At 40.7% G+C, this 23,295-nt stretch overlaps 1 protein-coding gene across 4 annotated transcripts in view; it reads left to right on the top strand.

The window, feature by feature from the left end:
- The window catches only part of ctnnd2a (catenin (cadherin-associated protein), delta 2a), a 219,696-nt gene that overhangs the window by 173,257 nt on the left and 23,144 nt on the right, over positions 1-23,295 (top strand). For 3 of the 4 annotated variants that reach the window (XM_046833632.1, XM_046833630.1, XM_046833633.1), the window contains 4 exons: positions 1,764-1,881; positions 10,170-10,355; positions 17,584-17,757; positions 19,628-19,778. In XM_046833632.1, coding sequence (XP_046689588.1) covers positions 1,764-1,881; positions 10,170-10,355; positions 17,584-17,757; positions 19,628-19,778 — 629 coding nt within the window. The remainder of the gene's footprint in view (positions 1-1,763; positions 1,882-10,169; positions 10,356-17,583; positions 17,758-19,627; positions 19,779-23,295) is intronic. The other variant, XM_046833631.1, reaches the window with a different exon arrangement.

Here is a 23,295-nt window from a genome sequence, read left to right as displayed (position 1 = left end):
TCCAAAATAAAAAAAAAACGCTATCAAAAGTCTCTCTGAAAACAAGTCAATTTCAAAACTAGTCAATCCCAAAATGAGTAAGTTCTAAAATGATTCAATCCCAAAATTGAGTCAATACTAAAATTTGTCAATTTCAAAAAGAGTCAATTGCAAATGAGTTGATTCCAAAATGAGCCAAGTCTAAAAGAGTCCATTCTAAAATAAGTCAAATACCAAAATGGTGTTAAATCCAAAATTATCCAATTCCAAAATGAGCCAATTCTAAAATTAGTACATTTCAAAATGAGTCAATTTTAAGAGAGTTCATTCTAAATGAGTCAGTTCCAACTGAACACACAACAGCTCTGAAATCGATTTGTTGTTATCTGACAATTTGAGTTATTTAACGATATTGTTTACAAACAGGGTCAACTTTAAACTCGATAATATTTTAATGCTATGAAAAGTTATCAGTTGAATGTGACTGATATTAAACTGTAGTTTATTCTGTGATATTGTTGAAATAAAATTATCAAATTAGAACTAAATAATTTTTTAATCATGAGTTTGGATCCTAAAGCTCTAAACCCTCAAACTCCAAACACGAAGCAGAAGACTTTTAAGAATCAGACGTTCCTATTGGTGAAATATTGGAGGTTTATTTCCTGAGAAACCTGCAGGAAATCAGTGTGTAAATAAACCATGTGTGTGATCTCAGGTTTATTTGAGGAGTGTAATATTCCCCGTGTCAGCGGCGAGGACGGGATTCAGCGCAAGTCAATCAAACGACCTGAAGAATCTGAAATGCAGATTAGTGTCATTCACTCACTCTGTGTGTGTGTGTGTGTGTGTGTGTGTGTGTGTGTGTGTGTGTGTGTGTGGGTATGTCAGGGTGATAGTCACTGTGTGTGTCGTGGGATTCATCTCCTCCTGTCATGTAGGACGAGAAGAAGAATGATCGACTCACACATTGCTCTCGATCTGTCTGTCTTCCACTGTTTCTGTTGTTCTGGACTACACTTATCTCTCTCTCTCTCTCTCTCTCTCTCTCTCTCTCTCTCTCTCTCTCTCTCTCTCTCTCTCTCTCTCTCTCTCTTCCTCTCTCTCTCTCTCTCTCTCTCTCTTCCTCTCTCTCTCTTCCTCTCTCTCTCTTCTCTCTCTCTCTCTCTCTCTCTCTCTCTCTCTTCCTCTCTCTCTCTCTCTCTCTCTCTCTCTCTCTCTCTCTCTCTCTCTCTCTCTCTCTCTCTCTCTCTCTCTCTCTCTCTCTTCCTCTCTCTCTCTCTCTCTCTCTCTCTCTCCTCTCTCTCTCTCTCTTCCTCTCTCTCTCTCTCTCTCTCAACAAGCAGCTAAACAACTGAACAACAAAATAAATACATAATGAACACTGACAGCTAAATAATTATAATAACAATAATAATAATAAAACACTTTATAAATATAATAATATTATTATTAATAATGATAAAAGCAGTATTTATGTATTAAAAATAGTCATACTAATCATGAACAATTATTAAAATAAAATAATATGAATATGAATAGAGCAGGAAAATAATAATAATTATAATTATCATAATAATTAAGTAATTAAAAATAACAAATTGCTACATATAAAAAAGAGAATAAATTAGTCTTTTTTTTTTATAAATTTTTTTTTTTTTTTAAATCTGATTTTGATTTTGACAAATATTTTGGAATTAAAATACACTAATAAACAACAGTCATTTATAACTCTGTGTGTGTGTGTGTGTGTGTGTGTGTGTGTGTGTGTGTGTGTGTTTCAGGAACGTGAGCTCGGCTGGAGAGGAAGCGAGGAGGAGGATGAGGGAGTGTGAGGGTCTGACCGACGCTTTGCTCTTCGTCATCCAGACTGCACTGGGGAGCAGCGAGATTGATAGCAAGGTGTGTGTGTGTGTGTGTGTGTGTGTGTGTGTGTGTGTGTGTGTGTGTGTTCCCCCACTACTACAGTGAATTTTGTGAGCTCTAACACTTTCTCAAGGTTGCCTCGGGTTCCTTCTCCTACACGGTGTTCTGTAATCATGATTTAACGATGTTCCTCTTCGGGGGAAACGTCAGCACAGGAAACGCCTTTATGATAATGAGAATTGAGCGCTGACTCGTGCTGATGCCACATACCGGATTCAGCATTCCGCCTGTGGTCACTTCCAAACTCTGGCTTATTACAGCTTCTTCAGTGTCTCCTCCTCTTCCTCCTCATCTTCCTTGTCGCCCTCTGTCTCATTCATCTTTTCCAGTGTCGCCAAGCAAAAAACTTTCTGTAGCTCTTGCATCAGAATCAGAATTCAGTCCAGAAGTGTTTATTTCATCAGAAAAACTACACTAATTTAATATTATATTATATTATATTATATTATATTATATTATATTATATTATATTATATTATATTATATTATATTCCCTGATTTACATGAATAAAATGCAGCTTTAATAAATATTTAAAATATGTCTCCATAACAAGGTTTGAAGCTCCGCTCTTTTCCCATCATCTCACACTGGGGATCTCTGGTTACTTTACACTCTCTTCACCACTTTTTGTTGTTTCTTCACCATGAGCTATGAATGCTCAGAAAACTCATTGGCCCCTTGTCCTACAGGGTCCTCGAGTTTGCTCTCTGACCCAGAAGTATCAGTGTCTTTCTCCAAAATCATTTTTCCTCTATCAGCGAGTCTGGGTTCAGGAGCCTGGGTCCTGCTCGAGGGCTTTTTGGAAATGATCAGATTAAGTTTTCTGGATGGATTTCGTCAGAAGCATGTCTTTTACTTTCTTCTTCTCTGCTCTGATACTCGTTCACTCCGTTTTAAAGACATGATTAGCAAGATTCAAGTTTCAAGTTTATTTTTATTGCGCTTTTCACAATGGCCATTGTCTCAAAGCAGCTTTATAGAATTTAAGAATGAAAGGTGAAGGATGTGTGTTTATCCCTGATGATGAAGACTGGGGCGACTGGGGTAAATAAAAACTCTGTTAGATGTTATGAGAAAGAAACCTTGAGAGGAACCAGATTTACAAGGTGAACCTCATCCTCATCTGGGTGACATCAACAGTGTGATTATAGTCTTTAAACACTACAGAACACTGGAGAGTGAGAACTAACATGAGCACTGGAGTGTGTGATTATGAGGAATGTTCTTTCTACAGTCTTATACAGTCAGTTGACTTTGTGGAACCAGGAGTTACTGAGGAACTCATAAAATAGCTCAATATTGGAGATAATCACAGATCCAACACCAGCTTCTCCATGCCAGAGCCTTTAAACGCTCAAAGAGGTTCAATGTCCAAACTCTAGATGAAGTGGGTTCCAAATGGCACTGGTATGTCTCTGGTACATGTTTGGCATTTAGCAGATGCACTTATCCAGAGCGACTTACAACTGAGCAGTTAAGGATTAAGGGCCTTGCTCAAGGGCCCAGCAGTAGCAGATTGGTGGTGCTGGGATTTAAACCTTTGACCTTCCGCTCCAGAGTCCAATGCCTTAACCACTGCATTACAACCTTCCATAGTTTAGATGGTTTAGGATGTTTTGCAGACATTTACTTCTTTGAAGGTCTGTGATCTTCATGAGGTGAGACGTGACTGGAGCTGGCGCAGACCTCAGGATGCCTCAAAGACTATTTCAAAGTTTAGGAGCTAAATGTGAGAATGTTCTACCACCTTTAGTGGACTTTGCTATTCTAGGAACTACTAGAAGTCCAGGGTTTTGAGCTGTAGCTTGTAGCACTGTAGCTTGTTTATTAATGATGCAGGACAACCATCTAGTAATGCATTACAATAGTCCAGTCTGGAGGTCATGAATGCGTGGACGAGCTAACAATAGAAAGTTATACGTCATCCAATCTTTTAATTCTCTAACACACTTAGTTATCCGACCCAATTGAGCTGTATCATCGGGTTTTATTGAAATATATTGCTAGGTATCATCGGCATAACAGTGGAAGCTAATCCCATACCTTCTAAAAGTATTTCCCAAGGAAGGCATGAATATTGTCAAAAGCAGGGGTCCTAGAACTGAACCTTGTGGCACCCCATATTCAACTTGCATTAACCTGGATAGTTCTCCATTTAAATCTACAAAATGGTAACGATTAAACAGGTAGGATTTAAACCAGCTCAATGCCTGTCCCTGAATGCCGATGTCATTTTGTAAGCGATCTAGGAGAAAATCATGATCCATAGTTTCGAATGCAGCACTAAGATTTAGTAAAACTAACAGATAAATGTAGCCTTGGTCTGAAGCTAAAAACAGGTCAAATGAGGTTTCTTAATGAGGGGCGTAATTACTGCTAACTTGAGGGGTTTAGGTACATGACCTAAAGATACTGAGGAGTTAATAATATTGAGAAGATGCTCACCAGCTGTATGTAACACTTTTTTCAGTAGTTTAGTTGGAATTGGATCTTGTTGTTGCTTTGGTTTTGGTGATAAGATCATACAGCTCTTCTTGCCCTGTACTTGTAAAGCAGTGTAATTTTAATTGTGGAGTTTTATGTGAGACTGGAACACAAGATGTCGTTAGAGGTTGGACCTCCACAATTGTGTTTCTAATACTTTAAATTTTTTCAATGAAGAAATTTATAAAGTCCTCACTACTAAACTGTTATGGAATTCTCTTGTCAGATTCCTGATTTGTTGTTAATTTAGCTACTGTACTAAAGAGGAACCTGGGATATGGTCTCTATACGCAATTCTAAAAACCTCCAATTTAATATACTCCAATTACTCTCCAGAATATAGACTGTTCTCTTGAGGGCATGCGTATGACTATTAGATCATGGTGCAGGTGTTTTTCTCTAAACTTTTTTAATGAGATGGGGGCAACGGTGTCTAATGTGCTGGTGAGGATAAAGTCTATGTTGTTAGCCATTTTGTCTAACTCATTAGCATTTAGGGGTTTAGTGAGATGTTCAGAGATCAGGCAGGATACATATGAATCTGCCCTTAGTGGTTAGAACAATAGTCCTACCAAATCGATAACGTGGTGAGACACAGTCAATATGCGCTACCGGTAGTTTGTACAGTATGAGGTAATGGTCTGTGATGTCATCACTCTGAGGTAAAATATCTATATCAGTGACGTCTGCTCAGTGGAATATTATTAAGTCTAGTATGTAATTAAAACGATGAGTCGATTTAGTAATGTTTTGTTTAACCCCAAAAGAGTTTAATACGTCTACAAATGATAGTCCTAGAGCATCATTTACATCATCTACGTGAATATTAAAATCTTCGACAAGCAGCACTTTATTAAAATTGGTCAAGTGGTCTGAATAAAATGAGCAAACTCTTGACGAAAATCAGCGTAGGGCCCTGGGGGTCTGTACACGGTGGCCAGAGCGAGAGATAGTAGGGGTTTTCTATGTATGTCAAGTACAAAATTAAGAATGAGCACTTCATATGATTTAAACCTGAATCCTAATCTTTGACTGACATTAAGGAGGGCACTATTAATGGTTGCTACACCACCCCTATGACCAGTCTGACGGGACTCGTGCTTATAAGCATTTCCTGATGGTTTAGATTTGTTTAGACTCATGTAGTCATTTGGTTAATGGACCAGTGAGACATCGAGTGCATCGAGATTATTTTCTGTGATGATCTCCTTTAGAACTTTGAGAACTCTTTAGAAAGCTTTGTGTTTAGAACTGTGTTTGCTTATTTGACATTTTCCAGCTACAAGTCTCCGCTGCTGCATCCAGGGTCCGTGGTGCACCGGCGCAGGAGTGAACGATACCTGGGCGGCGTTCTAGGTGCGCTGGGCCTGGGCAGGGAAACACACGGAGTTGAAGTGTTGGGAGTATTAGATTCCACCCGCAAATTTACCTGGGAAGAGTGAGCATCCACCAGGGATGATTCCAGCGCAGCTTTCCGCTCTCGTAGCTGGACCTGCTTTACATGCCTCCAGCTCCAACTCCACCGTGCGCAACTTGAATGAGTCATCACCTGTGCTCAAAGGCAGACACACAACCGACATAATGCTTATAATAGTGAATAGAGCTAAGATAAACTGGGTGGGGCAATGAATGCAATCAACACTAGTGGTGGTCATGCTAATGAGCTACAGGCACAAGGCAGGAAGACAAAAAACATTTGTTCAGAATTATTTAAGGGTTAAAAAGATAGAAAACTGAAGTTTAAAGTATGAAAACGCTGAACAAAACACAAAACTCACAGCGAACAAGTCAAACACAGCAAGAGTATCGAGCTAGCAGAAGAATCCATATCAGTGTTAACATCTAGCATGGGAGTCGTGAAATCTGCCATCTTTGCTGTTGCTGAGGCTGGGCCTGGATTCAGAACATTTTCTATCAGGTTTATCGGAGGTTCTATAGCTGAACCCAGGCATGTGAGACTCTTCTAGATGAACAGATTTGTTGCTCGATTGCAGATCCTTGACTGAAGATGTTCTAAACCTTACCCTTTGCCATGCTGAACTTCACGCCATCGCTATTGCATGAGACTCATCTTTTTGCTATTCTCACGTTGATCTCTTCCATCTTGATATTGTCCATAACCACCATGTGACCATGTAATCCATGTCTCTCTCTCGCTCTCTCTCTCTCTCTCTCTCTCTCTCTCTCTCTCTCTCTCTCTCTCTCTCTGTAGAGCTGCACATGCTCCTGAGATATCAGTGATCCTGTCTTCTTCTGTAATTTAGACCTGACTTTTGCTCTTATTCTGGATAGAGTTTTCTTAAAATAGGACACCACCTTCATCTGCTGAGGATGGTTCCATATAAACAGCCTAAAGATCCATGGATTTACTGTGGAGGGTTAAATTAGAGAACCATAAAGGTGGATTTTGATTGTAATTGATATAAACAGTTCATCAAGATTGTGGGACAGTTTGTCTAGAGCCACTCAAGGTTGGCTCAATGACAATCACCTTTTCAGAAACTTTTTTCAGAAAGAGGCTACTAAACCATTCATTGCCCACCTTTTCCAACTTGATGAGGATGTTGCTTTGCCTCCCTTTTCAGCTAAATATTTAACTTGTTCTCCCTGTTTAGCTGAGGACTTTGCTCTGCCTTCCTGTCCAGCTGAGGACATTTATCTGAGTCTCTGTCCAACTGCCTTTCTATCCATCTAAAGACGTTGCTCTGGCTCTCTGTTCAGCTGAGGACTTTGCTCCGCCTCTCTGTATTGCTGAGGACGTTGCTCTGCCTCTCTGTCCAGCTGAGGACTTTGTTTTGCCTCTCTGTATAGCTGAGGATGTTGCTTCGCTTCTCTGTCCAGCTGATGACATTGCTGTTCCTTCCTGGCCAGCTGAAGACGTTGCTCTCTCTCTCTGTATAGCTGAGGACGTTGCTCTTTCTTTCTGTCCAGCTAAAACTTTGCTCTGCCTCACTGTCCAGCTGAGGATGTTGCTCTGTTTCCTTGTCCTGCTGAGGAAATGCTCTGCCTCCTTGCTCTACTAATGAAGTCACTCCTCCCATTTGCTAAATGGTGTATAGTACTATGCTGGACTGTTCAAGCAAACTGTGGTCCTCTGGTCCTAAGCACATTGTAGCAGACTGTTGATATTAATTACAGTTCAAATCCATCCTCAAAGTTCTTGAGTTGCTTAGTAACTTAATAAATCTTCAGGCTGCTCATGTGGAACCATCCTCACACAGAGTGTCTCCAGTGGATGAGAATTCCATCCAGAGGTAGAACGTCAGGATCGATTGAGCGAATCTGAAAAGAAGAACGGAAAAGGAGCTCTGGTCAGTGGTACCTCAGGAGCATGTTTAGAGTAGAGGGATGACAGGGAGAGAGAAATATGAATTTTTGGGTACTTACAGTAAGATACAGTGTCTTACAGTGTCTCACCTGAGCCTATTATAATATGCGAAAAAAATCAATTCTTGACAATTTTATTATCGTAATGTCTTATTAACATGTTCTTGTGGAATAATAATACAGTAATTAAATCTGTCATTGAGCTTGTACATGTCCACATTATCCAGGAGCTTTTGTGTGTGTGTGTGTGTGTGTGTGTGTGTGTGTGTGTGTGTGTCTGTGTGTCTGTGTGTGTGTCTGTTTCTTTCTTTCTTTCATGTCTGTATTTTCAGGCGTTCTTTAGCCAGAGCAGGTTGTGTGTACGATGAAAAACTGACTAGCCTTTGATCTTAAAATGGCATAACACCAGCTCTCTTTTCATCACCCCAATCACTTTCATCCATTATCAACTCTAAATAAAGCCAAAGCTGGTCCACCTCTGGCCTCCTGGACAAGTCACTCTAATCACTCAGCTTTCACTCGGAGCCTGGCGTTTCCCTGCGTTTCTCACGGCTGGTGTCGAGGCCATTACAGACGCCCCGCTGAGCTCAGAGCGTGGAGAATGACAAATCTGTTCTTCACCGTGCTGTCAGGATGGAACCTGTTGAAGCCAAAGCACCAGGAAAAAAAGCACATTTCTGCTATTGTGTTTTTTTCCACAAAACACATGAAATGCAGGAAAGTAGAAGAAAGCGTCGCTCAGGATTTGTTCATGTGACAGATGACGTGAAATCAGTCAAGCGCAGTATAATTCTGAGCGGCGTTTCAGTCATTTGGAATAAAACACTGTCGTGGTGTTCAAGGAAAATAAAATAAGCGGAGATTCTTGGAAGTCTTGGAAATGTGTTATTGTCCCATTTATTATTATTTAGTTTTGTTTTTGTCCCTTTAGTGTTGTGGAGCGGCTGCAAGACACGTTTCTCCATGTTCTCACTTATGTTATAGCAGCTATAAACGGTCAATCCATCATCTGTCAACAGATGGTAAGGTATCAATAGTGTTGAGGCTCTATAGCAGAGAAATCTTCAACTCCAAATCATAGTAAACAGATCTTCATGGAGCTGGCTTTGTGACCTGGAGCATTGTTATGCTAGAACAGGTTTGGAACTCTGAGTTCAAGTGAAAGAAAAAATTTGATTGGCTAATGCATCCAAAGAAGTTCTGTCTAATAGAGGTGGTGCTTAGTGGTAAAGGCATTGGATTGTGGATCTGAAGGTTATGAGTTTAAATCCCAGCCACACCAAGCTGCAACTCCTAGGCCCCTCAGCAAGGCCCTTAACCCCAAAGCTGCTCAGTTGTATAAATGAGAGAAATGTAAGTCTCTCTTTATAAGGGGCGTTAAAATTCTTTAAATGTAAATGTTTAAGGAAGAACCACATATGGCTAATAAAAATGCATGTGCATCATCTCTACTAGAAGCTACTGTAGCGTATCACAATCCAGGAGACTCGAGTTTAGCTGTTTAAATTAGAAAGTCTAGTAGGTTAAAGAACTGAATCCATTTGCTCCACAACTCCTACAGAGCTCAGTGGTTAAGACGTTGGAACGAAAGGTCACAGCTTCAAATTGCACCACTACCAAGCTGACACTGCTGGGCCCTTATGAAAGGCCCTTAACCCTCCCCTGCTCAGTTGTAAGTCGCTCTGGATAATGGCGTCTTCCAAATGCCATAAATGTGAATGTAATACAATCATCTTGTGCAAACTTTATTTCTCAAAATTGTTATTCTCGAACTTTACTAAGCCTGGCTGAAAGAGCGAATTATGCACGTCAGCGTGTTTTTGTCTGAAATGCCGGAGCGTAATTCCGGCAGTGTTTCTCTGATTACGGTCATTATTCGTGTTTGCAGAGAGGCTCGTCCTCCTCGCTCGGCGAACAGCAGTAAAACAACCAGTCGCAGCAAGTCAGTCATTTTTCATCGTAATTTCCTCGCATTTATTCCCGCACTGCCTGGCAGGCTTCCCTCTCCCACTGCTACTGCGTCTCCCTTTAATACCTCGTTAAATGGAGCGCGAGTTAAAGGCCGATGGATCGACCTTGCCGTGTTTTCTGAACGGATTTTCTTTCATCTCGTTTAAATGGGCGACAAAAGTATATAATTATATCATTAGCCACTTTGGGATGTGTGATAGCACACGTGGCTTTCTAGTGCATTTTAGAAACGGAACGAGAACCGAGAGAACCTTTTCGTGTCTGATAAGCGACGGACGAGTCGTTGTTGTCAATGATGGCTGCTTAATGCATTTGATTTGATCGCTATTTAGCTGGCCGGCAGCGGAGCATTAACACGTGCGGGTCATCCTTCTTCTTCCTCTTCTTCTTTTCCTTTTTTGTGTGTCTGTAATGTACCAGATAAACAGGATGAAGGTTGTTTTAAGATCTTTGTATGAAATCTTTGTCCTGTTCTCCTCAGACCATCGAAAACTGTGTATGCATCTTGAGGAACCTTTCATACCGACTGGCCGCGGAAACTTCTCAGGGACAGCAGATGGGCACCGAGGAGCTGGACGGACTTCTGTGCAGCGACTCCAACGGGAAAGACGGAGAGAGTTCGGGCTGCTGGGGGAAGAAGAAGAAGAAAAAGAAGGTGCTGGATCAGGTGGGGATTGTGCTGGTGTTGGCAGGAGAGGGGAAGCAATTAGCAGAGGTTTTTGTGGGCCGCGTTCATCCGGTTCCCAGTGCGCAGAGGGGTTTAGGGTGGATGCCAACAGCATTAAAACTTCAAATTCCTGGCAGCGATGTGGATTAAAATCTCATCAGAAATTTGTTGGAGTAAAGATCCTCCGTTTGGTAAACATTTACTGTCCGGTGTGTGCTCAAGCGATGCCTATTTCACTATTATATAATGTCAGATCACATTTTAGTAGTTTGTAGTAAAAAAATCGGATTTGTATCATGATTGGCTCATACTCAATGTTTCGTGTCAATATCACGAAAAGAAAATGTATTAGGTATAAATTATAATCCAAAGCAACAAAATTGAGATCACATGAACTCCACTGCTACTTCCATGTTACTCCCAGATAAAAAAATCAAGCTTTGGACGTCCTGAGGTGAAGCAGAGATTTAAATGGTGTAAGGTCTCACATCTTGCTGTGGATTATCACCTGATACCATGGTCACTTCCCAGCATTGAGGAGTTCAAGCTGTTATTGATGTTTGCAGAGAAAAACTGACTGAATGGATCAAAATGAAAAACGATTATAACTTTAATGAAGATGTTGGAATGAACTCCTGGTGCTATTTTTGGTTCTGTTGCTCTTTTGAACATGTTTTTCTTCTCATCTTGTACCTCCAGCCTTTTATGCAAATCAGCATATTCACCATAGACGTTCCACTTCACACACCTGAACTTCCAGCCAATCACAGTCCATTATTCATTCGAACCTGGACTTCCAGTCAATCAGAATCACAAAGGATTGGATCATTTGCAGGATTTTTATTTTTGTGAGTTTTTTTTAGATGCTTTTATACTTTGTGTGTATTGAGCAGAACTATCTATGATAAAGTAATGGTCCTGCAAGGTACAAAGGTTCTCCAAAACCAGAATCCAATCCTAAAAGGTACATATTTTTATTATTAGTCGCATATTTTACAAATATCCTGTAACAAACAAATTTATTTATTTAGTGCACTTTTTTTGCATCTCCGTGTCTCAGGGTTGTTGGATGCAGTAGGTAGAAAATGAGATGAGATCAGAGACGTCCTGTTCCAGATGTGATAAATCACCATCGTTTTGAGGTTTTGTGCCTCTGCATGAGCGCTAATTTCCTCGCAGGTGCCGTCTCTCACATGGTGTTTGAGGTGTACTGAAGATGACAGGACGCGGGCACCAGCGAGCTGCACTATACCGGAGTGTGTAAAGGTGATGGATGAGGTTCAGGCTGTAGCTTTAATCCTGAATAAATTTGTCTAAATTAAATTAAAGAGGTGTCCATCCATTACGGCGTTCTCCTGGTGAGAACACGGTGCAATAAAAAAAAAAAAATACGCCTTGATTCGAATCTCACAATATCGGAGCGATCGCTCCATCGAGAGCGGTTTTTATTAAACGCTGCAGGAGGAGTTTCTCTTTTGTAAGTTCTGAATTTTACCATCAAGTTGGACATCGGATCGGATCGCTGGTTTGCGTCTCGGATTTAAAATCCAATCCTGGATCTCTCGTCGTCTTTCTTTCTCTGTAATCAATCTAAATCCTTTAATACACATCACAGGAGTGTGTTGTGTTTAAACGTTTCATCAGACCCCTCACTCTCTTATCCGATCTCTCTCGTCCAATCTCACTCTCTTACTATCTAATCTCTCTCTCTCATCCAATCTCTCTCTCTCTCTCTCTCTCTCTCTCTCTCTCACACATCCAATATCATCCACTCTCCATCCGATCACTTTCATCCAATCTCTCTCTCATCTAATAGATCTTTCTTTTTTTTAATACTTCTTGATTTATTTATATTTTTATGTATTAAAAAGAAAGTTGTGCAGTTAAAGTACACATTTAAACCTGGAAATCAGTGTCAATAAAAACGTACAGAGTTTTTATATTAGGATTATATCATTAAAAAAGTTATTAAAATTTTAATATTTTCAAAATTTATCAGTAATATATATATATATATAGTACAGACCAAAAGTTTGGACACACCTTCTCATTCAAAGAGTTTTCTTTATTTTCATGACTATGAAAATTGTAGATTCACACTGAAGGCATCAAAACTATGAATGAACACATGTGGAATTATATATGGAATTATATACATAACAAAAAAGTATGAAACAACTGAAAAATGTCATATTCTAGGTTCTTCAAAGTAGCCACCTTTTGCTTTGATTACTGCTTTGCACACTCTTGGCATTCTCTTGATGAGCTTCAAGAGGTAGTCACCTGAAATGGTCTTCCAACAGTCTTGAAGGAGTTCCCCGAAAGATGCTTGGCACTTGTTGGCCCTTTTGCCTTCACTCTGCGGTCCAGCTCACCCCTAAACCATCTCGATTGGGTTCAGGTCCGGTGACTGTGGAGGCCAGGTCATCTGGCGCAGCACCCCATCACTCTCCTTCTTGGTCAAATAGCCCTTGATGCCTTCAGTGTGACTCTACAATTTTCATAGTCATGAAAATAAAGAAAACTCTTTGAATGAGAAGGTGTGTCCAAACTTTTGGTCTGTACTGTATATATATACATATATATATATATATATATATATATATATATATATATATATATATATATATATATAGAGAGAGAGAGAGAGAGAGAGAGAGAGAGAGAGAGAGAGGGTTTTGCTTTTTCGTTAATTGATTTATTAATTGTTAGATTTTTGATTGATTGATTAATTTATTAATTGTTTGATTTTTGATTGATTGATGTATTAATTGATTGATTAATTGTTTGATTCATTGATCCTAATACAGAAGGAAATATTTTATGATATTTATTTATTTTTATGATACACTGATATTATAAGTTTCTTCATTTTTTCCGTTTGTTCCTGGACGTTTCTGTTCTGTATAATCGGCTGTAGCGTGTGAGGCGTTGAGTCTGTAGCTCTCTGGTTTTCCAGCAGAAGTGAAACACTTTGAAACAGGACACTGGGGCCTGAAGGCGAGTGGAGGCTTAATGTACTCCTCTAAATCATTTATCGCTGAGTGGCAGCTGGCTAGCTTGCTAAATCCGCCTGAGCTCCAGGTCAGAGCTGAGCTGTTAGCATTTAGCACGGTTAATTGACTGAAGGAGGCGAGGATGTAAACACGAGCGTCCACTAAACCAGCAGCTTCTGATGCTCCGGCTTGATTTAAACATCTCGGGCGTGTCAGTGTCTCGCCTCGCCTCGCCTCGCCGCCTCGCCTCGCCGCCTCGCCTCAGCTGCGTTTCTTATGAAAATGTCGAGTTTCTTCCGAATGAAAGCTCTGCTCAAGTTGTTGGGATTTGGCCTTGGGAGAAAAATGTGTTCCTGTAGCTGACAGCTTCGTTTCTCTCTTCTCCATTCCACTGCTTGTAAAGAAGTGTTAAATGCGAGCAGCGAAGCAGATGCGAGTGGACGGCCTTGACTGGCACAATGTCTGTATTCTCCTGAATGCCGCTGCAACACGCTCGGGATCATCAGGTTCTTCCTCTTGTCAGATTTGTGGTAGAAAATGCTGCATGATACAAAAACTATTGCTAACTTTTTATTTTTAAAGTTCAAATAAAAACAAATGATTGATTGAGAAATCTGAGAACAGAAAACTTTTTTTTTTTATCATGAAGATCTGCTTTTCATTGGTTGGAGTGGAAGATCACCTGCTGTAGACCTCCAAACCTCAGCTACATCACTATCTGACTTTACTAACAAACCTTTGTAGCTGTACGAATCTTATACATTTACAGTGGAACATCTTCCCATAGAGACTACGTGTGGACGGGACGTTCAAAAAGAAACACATGCCAACCTTATGCTTCGGTGTCCACAAACTTTTGCTCATATTGTATGTGTCAGAAAAGTACAAAATATATGTAATGCTGTAAGACGTACAATAGCGTAATAGCATGCTACATATCATTGTCTGAGCCGCTCTCTTCTCCATGTTTGTCAGCAAATCTCTCTCTCTCTCTCTCTCTCTCTCTCTCTCTCTCTCTCTCTCTCTCGTTCCTTTTCAGTAAACACCTGCTAATTAGTCAGCGTTCGTGTGATTACAGCTTCGTGACAGTAAACGTGTCAGTCAGTCAGACAGTCAGTCAGGTAATTACACCTTCCCTCAACCTGAAATAGATCCTCTCGTTAGATAGCGATCATTTACTCGCTGCGCACGTCGTCTCGTCCTCTGAGACACGTCCTCAGGGTTCCTTCAGACGCCTTGGGGGTGTGGTGGGGGGCTGGGGTGGTGGGTGGGGTCACAGTGCAGCTGTAAAATAAAGGCATGGTGTAAATACACCGTTCTAGAAATAGTGTGATAAAATCTGCAATTTTAGCAAAAGAGAGGATGGAATTAAATATGCAGAAACATCATTCCTGCTATTCCCACTACAGGAGCATGATTACACTGTATGGCAAAAGTATTGGGACGCCTGCCTTTTCCTGTTATATCTGGTTCTTCCCCAAACTGTTAGCACAAAGTTGAAAGGCACACAATTGTATCGGACGTTTTTGGATGCTGGAGTATGACATTGGTGCGCAAATCCAGCTCCATAAACATCCATGTGTTGCACTGGAAGATCTGCTATAGAGCTTTAAACCCCTAATAAACATAATGAATGTGAACGCCGACTGCACCCCAGGCCTCCTCACCTCACCTAGATAAGTACCTGACTTTACTAACACCCTTGTGGCTGAATAAATCTCCACAAATTTCCACAAAATCTAGTGGAACATCTTCGCAGAAGAGTGAAGCTCATTATAACAGTAAATGGAGACTCAATGTGTAAATACCTGTACCATGTTAAGGAGCTCAGTGGTTAAGGCTCTGGATTACTGATCAGAAGGTTGGAGGTTCAAGCCCCAGTATCGACGAGCTGCATTGCTTGGGCCCTTAAGCGAGGCCCTTAACCCTTTGTGCACTAGGGGCATTGTATCACTGCTGAAAAAACATATTATAGTAACATTTATAGAGTCATCCAGAGTGAGACGGTGATTCTACGTTTCCTAATGACCTTATTGAGCTTCATGGAGGAGTTTTGCAGGTGGTGGAACTTCTATATAAACGGCTCAAGCCAGAACATGAATTTGAGGAGAAGAAAACAAATGAGAAACAGAACAAACAAACAGCACCAGGAGTTACTCCAACAGCTTCATTATTAGTAAAGTTGCTTCACAGATGCGTATAATTGAAAAACAATCTCTTTATTTCTTGCACATTTATGCTTCGGGTTATTGAACTGTGGGGAGTTTTGATGATTATAAAGATGATTCTAAGGATGTTTATAAGGATGATTATAACGGATGATTATAACGGATGATTATAAAGATGATTATAACAATGATTATGAAGATGATTATAAAGATGATTAGAAAGATGATTAGAAATAAAGTCGACACACGACAACATGAAGAAAGAAGCAGCTGATCTTTTTTCCTTTCTTTTTTTCTCTATTGATTGTTTTTGCGTTTCATAAACGGGACAATGGAAAGCTCCAGAGTATCAACACGAGTAATGGAATAAGAGCAGGAGAATATTGGATGTGTGATGTATCTGTATACGGTGGAATCTCAGGGTGGGTAATAAACATGCGGTTTTCCAGACGATGAAAGAAGACAGGAATAAAAACCACACTCGGGATGAAAAATGGATTTTCTTGCTGAGCAAATCAACTTTTTTTTTTGGGTGTCTCTCTCTCTTTCTCACTCAATCTCTATTGTGTCTCCCTCTCTCTCTGTCTCCCTCTCTTTCTATATACCTGTCTGTCTTTCTCTGTCTCCCACTCTCTCTTTATCTACCTGTCTGTCTCTCCCTCTCTCTCTTCCTCTCAGCAAGCCTGTTTGTCTCTTGTTCTCTTTTTCTCTCTAACTTCCTGTTTGTCTCTCCCTGTCTCTCACAATGAGTCTTTCTTTCTCTTAATGTCTTTCTCTGTCTTTTCTTGTCATTCTCTTTGTATCTCTCTTTCTCTCTCTCTTTCCTCCTGTTTTCTTATCGGTTTCTTCTTATTGTTTGCTCCTCTCTCTCACTCTCTCACATCATTCTCTTAATATGTCTCTCTGTTTTGCTTCGTTTTTTGTCTGTCTTTTTTACTCTTTACTTGTCCCACTTCCTTGTTCTTCCTCCTCTGTTTCTGTCGCTTTCATTCCATTCCATCCTTGTCTGTGTGTTTGCTTGTCTGATTGTTTCTCTTTCTTTCTCTCGTTTTCTCACTCTCTCTCTCTCTGGTGTTCTTCTTCCCTCCAGCAAATAAACGACAGAGTTGATCTTCGGAGCAGGATGAGCGAGTGAATGTGCTCTTATTAATAAAGAAATGAGAAGCAGAGAGGTTTTTTTTTTGCTGAGGTGTTTTGTGAGTCTCTGTGCCAGAAAGTAGGTCACCCCCGAGCCTCCGAACCCATCATCTCTCCTGACAAAACGTCCGCTTATTTCTGATCTTCTGCTCAGGGTTGGTTTGGCTGCCGAGGTGAGACTTCGGTGTGTTACAGACAGCAATGTGTGTTACACACATTTGTTAGCCATGTTCAGCTCAGCGTGGAGCATAAAGGATCCCTGGCATCTCTTCATTCTTCTTCTCCGCCTCCTCATCCTCAGTGTAAAGCGTCTGAGAGAAAGACGTTAACGGAGACACAGTATTACTGCATCTGCTCTGAGGAACATGTCCAGGCTAGCATGTCTGTGAGGGCGCTAACAATGTATTCTCTTTTTTCCTGTTTTTTTTTCTGAGTGTCGTGTGGTGATGATTCGCAGCAGGATTCTTGTGCCAGATTTGTCGTTCATTGTTAAGATAAATCGCCACAAATCCAAAATAATCCTTCAGACATGTCTGTGGATTTAAACAAATCTATTACAGGCAGAGACACTTATACTACAGAAGGGGTGGAGTTAGTGGGAAAGGGCGTGGCCTTTGTCTCTATCAATATCAGTTAAAGAGGTGGAGGAGGCGTGGTCTGATATTGTGAAAGAAGTGGTTGAGGCGTAGCCTTTTTGTTTATTAGTTTCAGTAAAAGATTTAAAGGAGGCTTGGCAATTGTGTTTATAATATCAGTGAAGGAGTGGGAGTAGGCGTGGCCTATGTATCTATAATTTCAGTGAAAGAGGTGGAGGGGTGTGGCCTAATATTGTGAAGGGTTGGAGGAGGTGTGGCTTTTGTGTCTATAGGTAGAAGAAGTTGTTTGAAAGTCTCTTAACTGCTTAATACTCTGTGTCTCCTCCTGCAGTGGGATGGTGTTGGTCCACTCTCAGACACGGCCGAGCCCCCCAAAGGAATCCAGATGTTGTGGCATCCGTCCATCGTGAAGCCGTACCTCTTACTGCTCTCTGAGTGCTCGAACCCGGACACGCTGGAAGGAGCAGCTGGAGCCCTGCAGAACCTGGCTGCAGGGAGCTGGAAGGTAAATCAGCATAATGTGTGTGTGTGTGTGTGTGTGTGTGTGTGTGTGTGTGTTTGAAAAAATAGAATCAAAGGGGCAAATGTATAAAGACGAACCATCGCACTGTACCACCACAGGGAATGTATTGATAGAGTGTAACCTCGACCGCAGCTGTACACGGCATCAGAGAAACAGGATCAAGAGGTTCTGTGGCCTGCAGTGCAATGTGAAGAACAATGTGAAGAACAATGTGAAGAACAATGTGAAGAACACTGGAATGAGGAATTTAAAATTGCGATACATGGCACCCCCCAGCTTCTTAACATTTTTGTCCCTAAAAAGCAACTCTTAAGGGTTTATTGCATTTACACATTCAGGGAGAGAGAGAGAATTGCCCCTAGTTTAAGGGGGCAGCCCCTTTAAATTCGATCTCTAGGCCACAACCATAGACAACTCGTTATTTAAGTTTATGTCGTAATTTCCCCTGTAAATTCAGTAAAACGTTTTAATTCACCACTTCGTTTAATTTCTCCTCCTCGACGGTTTCTGGCGCGAGTCCGCTGTAAACACTCGAAGCGAATTTTCCGCCAAGAGAGAATCCAGAGTGTGTTTACTAAGTGCCAGGCACGAGCACAGAGGAGGAAGTGTGAAATTGGGAATCTCTCAGATGTTTAAATGAGAAGCTTCTTTGCCTATTTCTCTCTCTCTCTCTCTCTCTCTCTCTCTCTCTCTCTCTCTCTCTCTCTCTCTCTCTCTCTCTCTCTCTCTCTCAGTCTCTTGTTCTTCTTCCTTGAGCCTCCCCTCCATCTTTTCTCTCTATCTATCTGCTTCTTTCTCCGTTTCTCTTGGAGACCAAATCTCACTTTAGCTCTGTTGTTAGAGCTTCATAATCTGTCCAAAGTGGTGCTGCTGGACCGATCGATACACTCCGGGCAGGGAGATGGAGTTGGAGATGGAGAGATAGAGGGATAGATAGAAAGCTCGAGTGTGAGCCCTAAAGTCCTGTAAAGTCCTGTAGCTCCCTGAGCTTTTGCTTCATCCAGACTTCCAGCTCAGCGTGGTTGTGGGTGGAAAGAGAGATCCAAGGAGAAACTGGCTTCTCCTAATTAACTGATTCAACACACACACAGACACACCCACACACACACACACACACACACACACATACACACACACACACACACACACACACACACACACACACACACACACACACACACACACACACAAAGCTTGTATTACTGAAGACTATAAGGTCAATACACCTTTAAAACGAGAGAAAGAAAATAGAAAAATTGGAGTTTCCTGATGTCCTCATTTTCATGCTAAGTATCAGTGATTGTTGTAGGAGGCGTGGCCTATTCGGATCGTTAGTGAGTCACATGACCATTCCAAACGCAATGACTTTGATGACAATGAAATATCTGGACGCTTCGTGCTCGTATTACAAACACTCGAATATGAATGCATCGGCTTCATTTGTTTATTATTTATTTGTTTATTATTTATTTATTTATTTATTTATTTATTGGTTTTGTAATTTTACACTCATTCATACTCAACTTATCCAGCAGGGCGGCGATCTTCTGTACAAAACTAAACAGAGCCCTATTCAGACGGGATTCCTTTCTCTAGATGATGTTCGTGATTTGATCACGTGTTCACGTTAATTTATGTATCATATTTATATTATATATATTTAATATAACATTGTTCGTGAAATTAAAACATTTCTACGCATTTTTCTTTTACCTTTTTATACCTTGAGTTTTTGACACAAAAACGAAATAATTAATATGCAAAAAAGTTTTTTGTTAAAATTTTTTACTCTCTTAGTGATCCTTTCTCCGTGTGTGTGTGTGTGTGTGTGTGTGTGTTTCCTTCTCTTCAGTGGTCAGTCTACATCCGTGCTGCAGTGAGAAAAGAGAAAGGTCTGCCGATCCTGGTGGAGCTCTTGAGGATAGATAACGATCGGGTGGTGTGTGCGGTGGCTACGGCGTTACGCAACATGGCCTTAGACGTCAGAAATAAGGAGTTAATCGGTAAGTTCACCTTTGGTTTCTTTTTTCAGTGTTTCAAAGGGTTTGTGATTTACATTTATTTATGTTTTCCTGCATTTGAAGGGGTTTTCTTGTTCTGATGTTTCTGTACGTTTTCTGTAAGGAGATATTCATCTACACTTATTCAGACACCTGATTTTTCCAGTCATATGTGGTTCTTCTCCAAACTGTTACTTCTCAAACTTGTAAACTTGTTCCTGCATGACAATCCTCCTGTGCACAAAGCCAGCTCCATGAAGATACATGGGGTTTGAGTGGAAGATCTCCTGCTATAGAGCTCTGACCTCAAACCTATTGAGCCTCCTCACCTCACCTACATCAATACCTAGTAAAGTCTTTACTAACACCCTGTGTGGTCTGAATGAATCTCCTTCAAATCTTCATGAAATATAGTGGAACATCTTTCTAGAAGAGTGGAGTGGATTATAACCATAAATCAGGAATAAATGGAGAATGGAATGTTTAAAAAGCACACACTAATCTAATGTACAGACAAATCATGTCCTAATTTCCAGAAAACACCTGAATTCACCACTAGTTTAATTCATCCTTTAATCCCATCTTTTTCATTAGACTCAGTGCTTCTTGTGATTTTTGGGAAGAACCGTGTCATGTGGTTGGATCGCTAATGAACCCTACTCTCATGCATGTTTTTGAATGTTACGATCGCAGAAGCAGGTTTGTTTCGTTCCGTATGTCTGATCCGAGATCAATCCGATTAACACTGCGGGTTTCTGAAGGACCTGACGCAACATTCCGGATAAACGAAACACGTGTGGATTCGGTCTTTTTATAGACATTGACGCTTTTTTTGACTGCAGAGAATTCTTGGTAACACTCAAATGCAGCAGTGCCGGTGTGTATTCTGCAGACCTGGCAACTTTTGATTTATATGCATTGGACTAACAGCTTGGAAATCACTGCCACGAGGTGCTACGCCAGGCTTCTCCGCGCTTTCTTGACAGCCAGATAACATATGAATCTGAAATGATTGAGGGTTTTGCAGTCGGTTTAAAGTTTCTGATATCTAATAGAAAGCCTCGAAACCCGGCACTCTTTTTCTCCACCTTTCGATTTTACTCACCTGAACTGTATTTTTTCTGGATCGCTTTCATTTTAAAGAGTGCATAAGTTGGAAATAAAGTGTGAAATAAAGAAAAATAATAAACAAGTATAAAGTTGATATAAGTAAAAAAATCTTTGGAAGATCTTACCAAATAAACTTTCCAGATTATTTTATTTTATTTTATTTTTATCTTGTTTTCTCCATGTATCGGTTTCCTCTGTGCTTCTCTCCGAAATTCTCTTGACATCAGATTACATTCTATTGATCTGTATGTATTTCCTTTCCTGGTTGGGCGGTGTGCATTGCCATGGCGATCGCAGACCTGTTACACCCCAGTGGTTGTTGTTTGAGGGTTTTTGTGTGATGTTTCTGAGCAGTTCAGCCTGGACACATTTTACTCCCCAAGTCAATCAATTAATAATCCTATTTTTTGGCATCAAGGTTGCCATGGAAACACCTTTTTTCTTTAGCTTTCTTTTCTGAGACATCCACTTGAACTCTTGTATGTGTGTGTGTGTGTGTGTGTGTGTGTGTGTGTGTGTGTGTGTAGATGGAATGTGCAGAAATAAATGCAGTAATTAGACGTTTGGTGTGAAGCTGTGGATGAAAAGGTGCTCTGATGCAGAGTGAAAGTGCCAGGCTTTATTCTTTTGACTTTGTGTAGATATGAAGCAGAACATGACCTGGAGCTTTTTTTACTGATCTGAAGTGAAAAAAAAGCTGTCTGTTTGTCTGTCCATCTGTCCATCTGTCTGTCCATTTTATCCATCTGCCTAATTATCAATCTGTCTTTCTGTGTCTGTGCCTATATTTCATCTGTCCGTCTGTCTGTCCATCTATCTGTCTGCCTATTCATCTGTCTGTCCATCTATCTGTCTGCCTATTCATCTGTCTGTCCATCTATCTGTCTGCCTATTTATCTTTGTCTATCTATCTGTCTGCCTATTCATCTGTCTGTCCATCTATCTGTCTGCCTATTCATCTGTCTGTCCATCTATCTGTCTGCCTATTTATCTTTCTGTCTATCTATCTGTCTGCCTATTCATCTGTCTGTCCATTTGTCTGTTTGTCTGCCCATTAATCTGTCTGTCTATCCATTTATCTTTTTACCCATTTGTCTGTGTCTTTCCATCTGCCTCATCATTTCTCTGTTTGTCTCTCCACCACGCTGCCTGTCCAGTCATTTGTTTATCCAACTAGATTTGTTGTTTATTTTGATGTTTATTCATCTATCTATTCATCTGTGCATCTGTCTGTCTTTCTGTAGTTGTCAGTCTGTCAATTTCTCTGTTTACCCCATTTCTCTGTCTGTCTGTCTGTCTGTCTGCCCCTCTGTCAATCTGTCTATCCAGCTGTCTGTCCATTTGTCTATTTGCCTACCTGTCTGTCTGCCTGTCAGTCTGTCTATCCATTAAAATTTTTGCCCCATTTCTGTCTGTCTGTTCATTCTGCTGTTTGTCTATTTGTCTATCTGTCCCTCTGCCTGTCTGGCTGTTCATCCGGCTGGCTGGCGGTTTGTCTGTCTGTTTGTTTGTTTGTCCGTCTGTCTTTTAGTTTCTTCTATGTCTGTGCGTTTGTCTTCCTGCCCATTTCTCTGTCTGTCTGTCTATCCAGCTATCTGACAGTTATTCTGTCTGTCTGTCTGTCCATTTGTTTATCTGTCTGTCTATCTGTCCATTGTCTGTCTGTCCATATATCTGTCTATCTGCCTGTCTGTCCATTTGTCTGTTTGTCTGTAAATTTATTTTTCTCTGTCTGTTGGTGCAAATTGACTCTTCAGTTCGGTTAATAGCAGGATTTTATTCCATATAAAATGAGATAAATAAATTCTTAAAGAAAGGAGATTAAGACAATTCTGTTGATTTTTTTTTTGTATTTTGCCTCTTTGCTGCTGCAGGGTCTCTCTCTCTCTCTCTCTCTCTCTCTCTCTCTCTCTCTCTCTCTCTCTCTCTCTCTCTCTTATTCTCATAGGGTTTGCAGACGATGGCATCAGCTCATCAGCTTTTAAAGCAGGAGTAAGGCGAGGAGGCGAGAGAAGTGCTCCAGACTGATGTTAATTTGGGCTTTCTGTAAAAACATAGCATCTGATTCTCCTTGTGGGATCAAGAGAGAGACAAACAGAGAGAGAGAGAGAGAGAGAGAGAGAGAGAGAAAGAGAGAGAGAAGATTCACTGGAGTGGAAAATAGAAGAGAACAAAGGGCAGAGACGGAGTAAGAGTGAGAGAAATCAAGCTCAGATCTGATTCAGGTCCGTCAAGGACAAGGTGACTTCAGGACAGAGATGTATTTCTCAAATCTCAGCATTGGGTAGCAATGGATTTTTTTTTTCACCCAAAGTCATTACAGTAAAGTCTGTCCGCTCAGCGGCCATCTTGGATCCGGAGCGGCTGTTAAAATCTAATTAGATTAAAAATGAAATTATTTTTTTAGGTT

The sequence above is a fragment of the Silurus meridionalis genome, chromosome 21 (assembly GCF_014805685.1).
Source record: "Silurus meridionalis isolate SWU-2019-XX chromosome 21, ASM1480568v1, whole genome shotgun sequence".
NCBI lineage: Eukaryota > Metazoa > Chordata > Actinopteri > Siluriformes > Siluridae > Silurus > Silurus meridionalis.
This window is presented reverse-complemented; position numbering and strand designations above follow the sequence as displayed.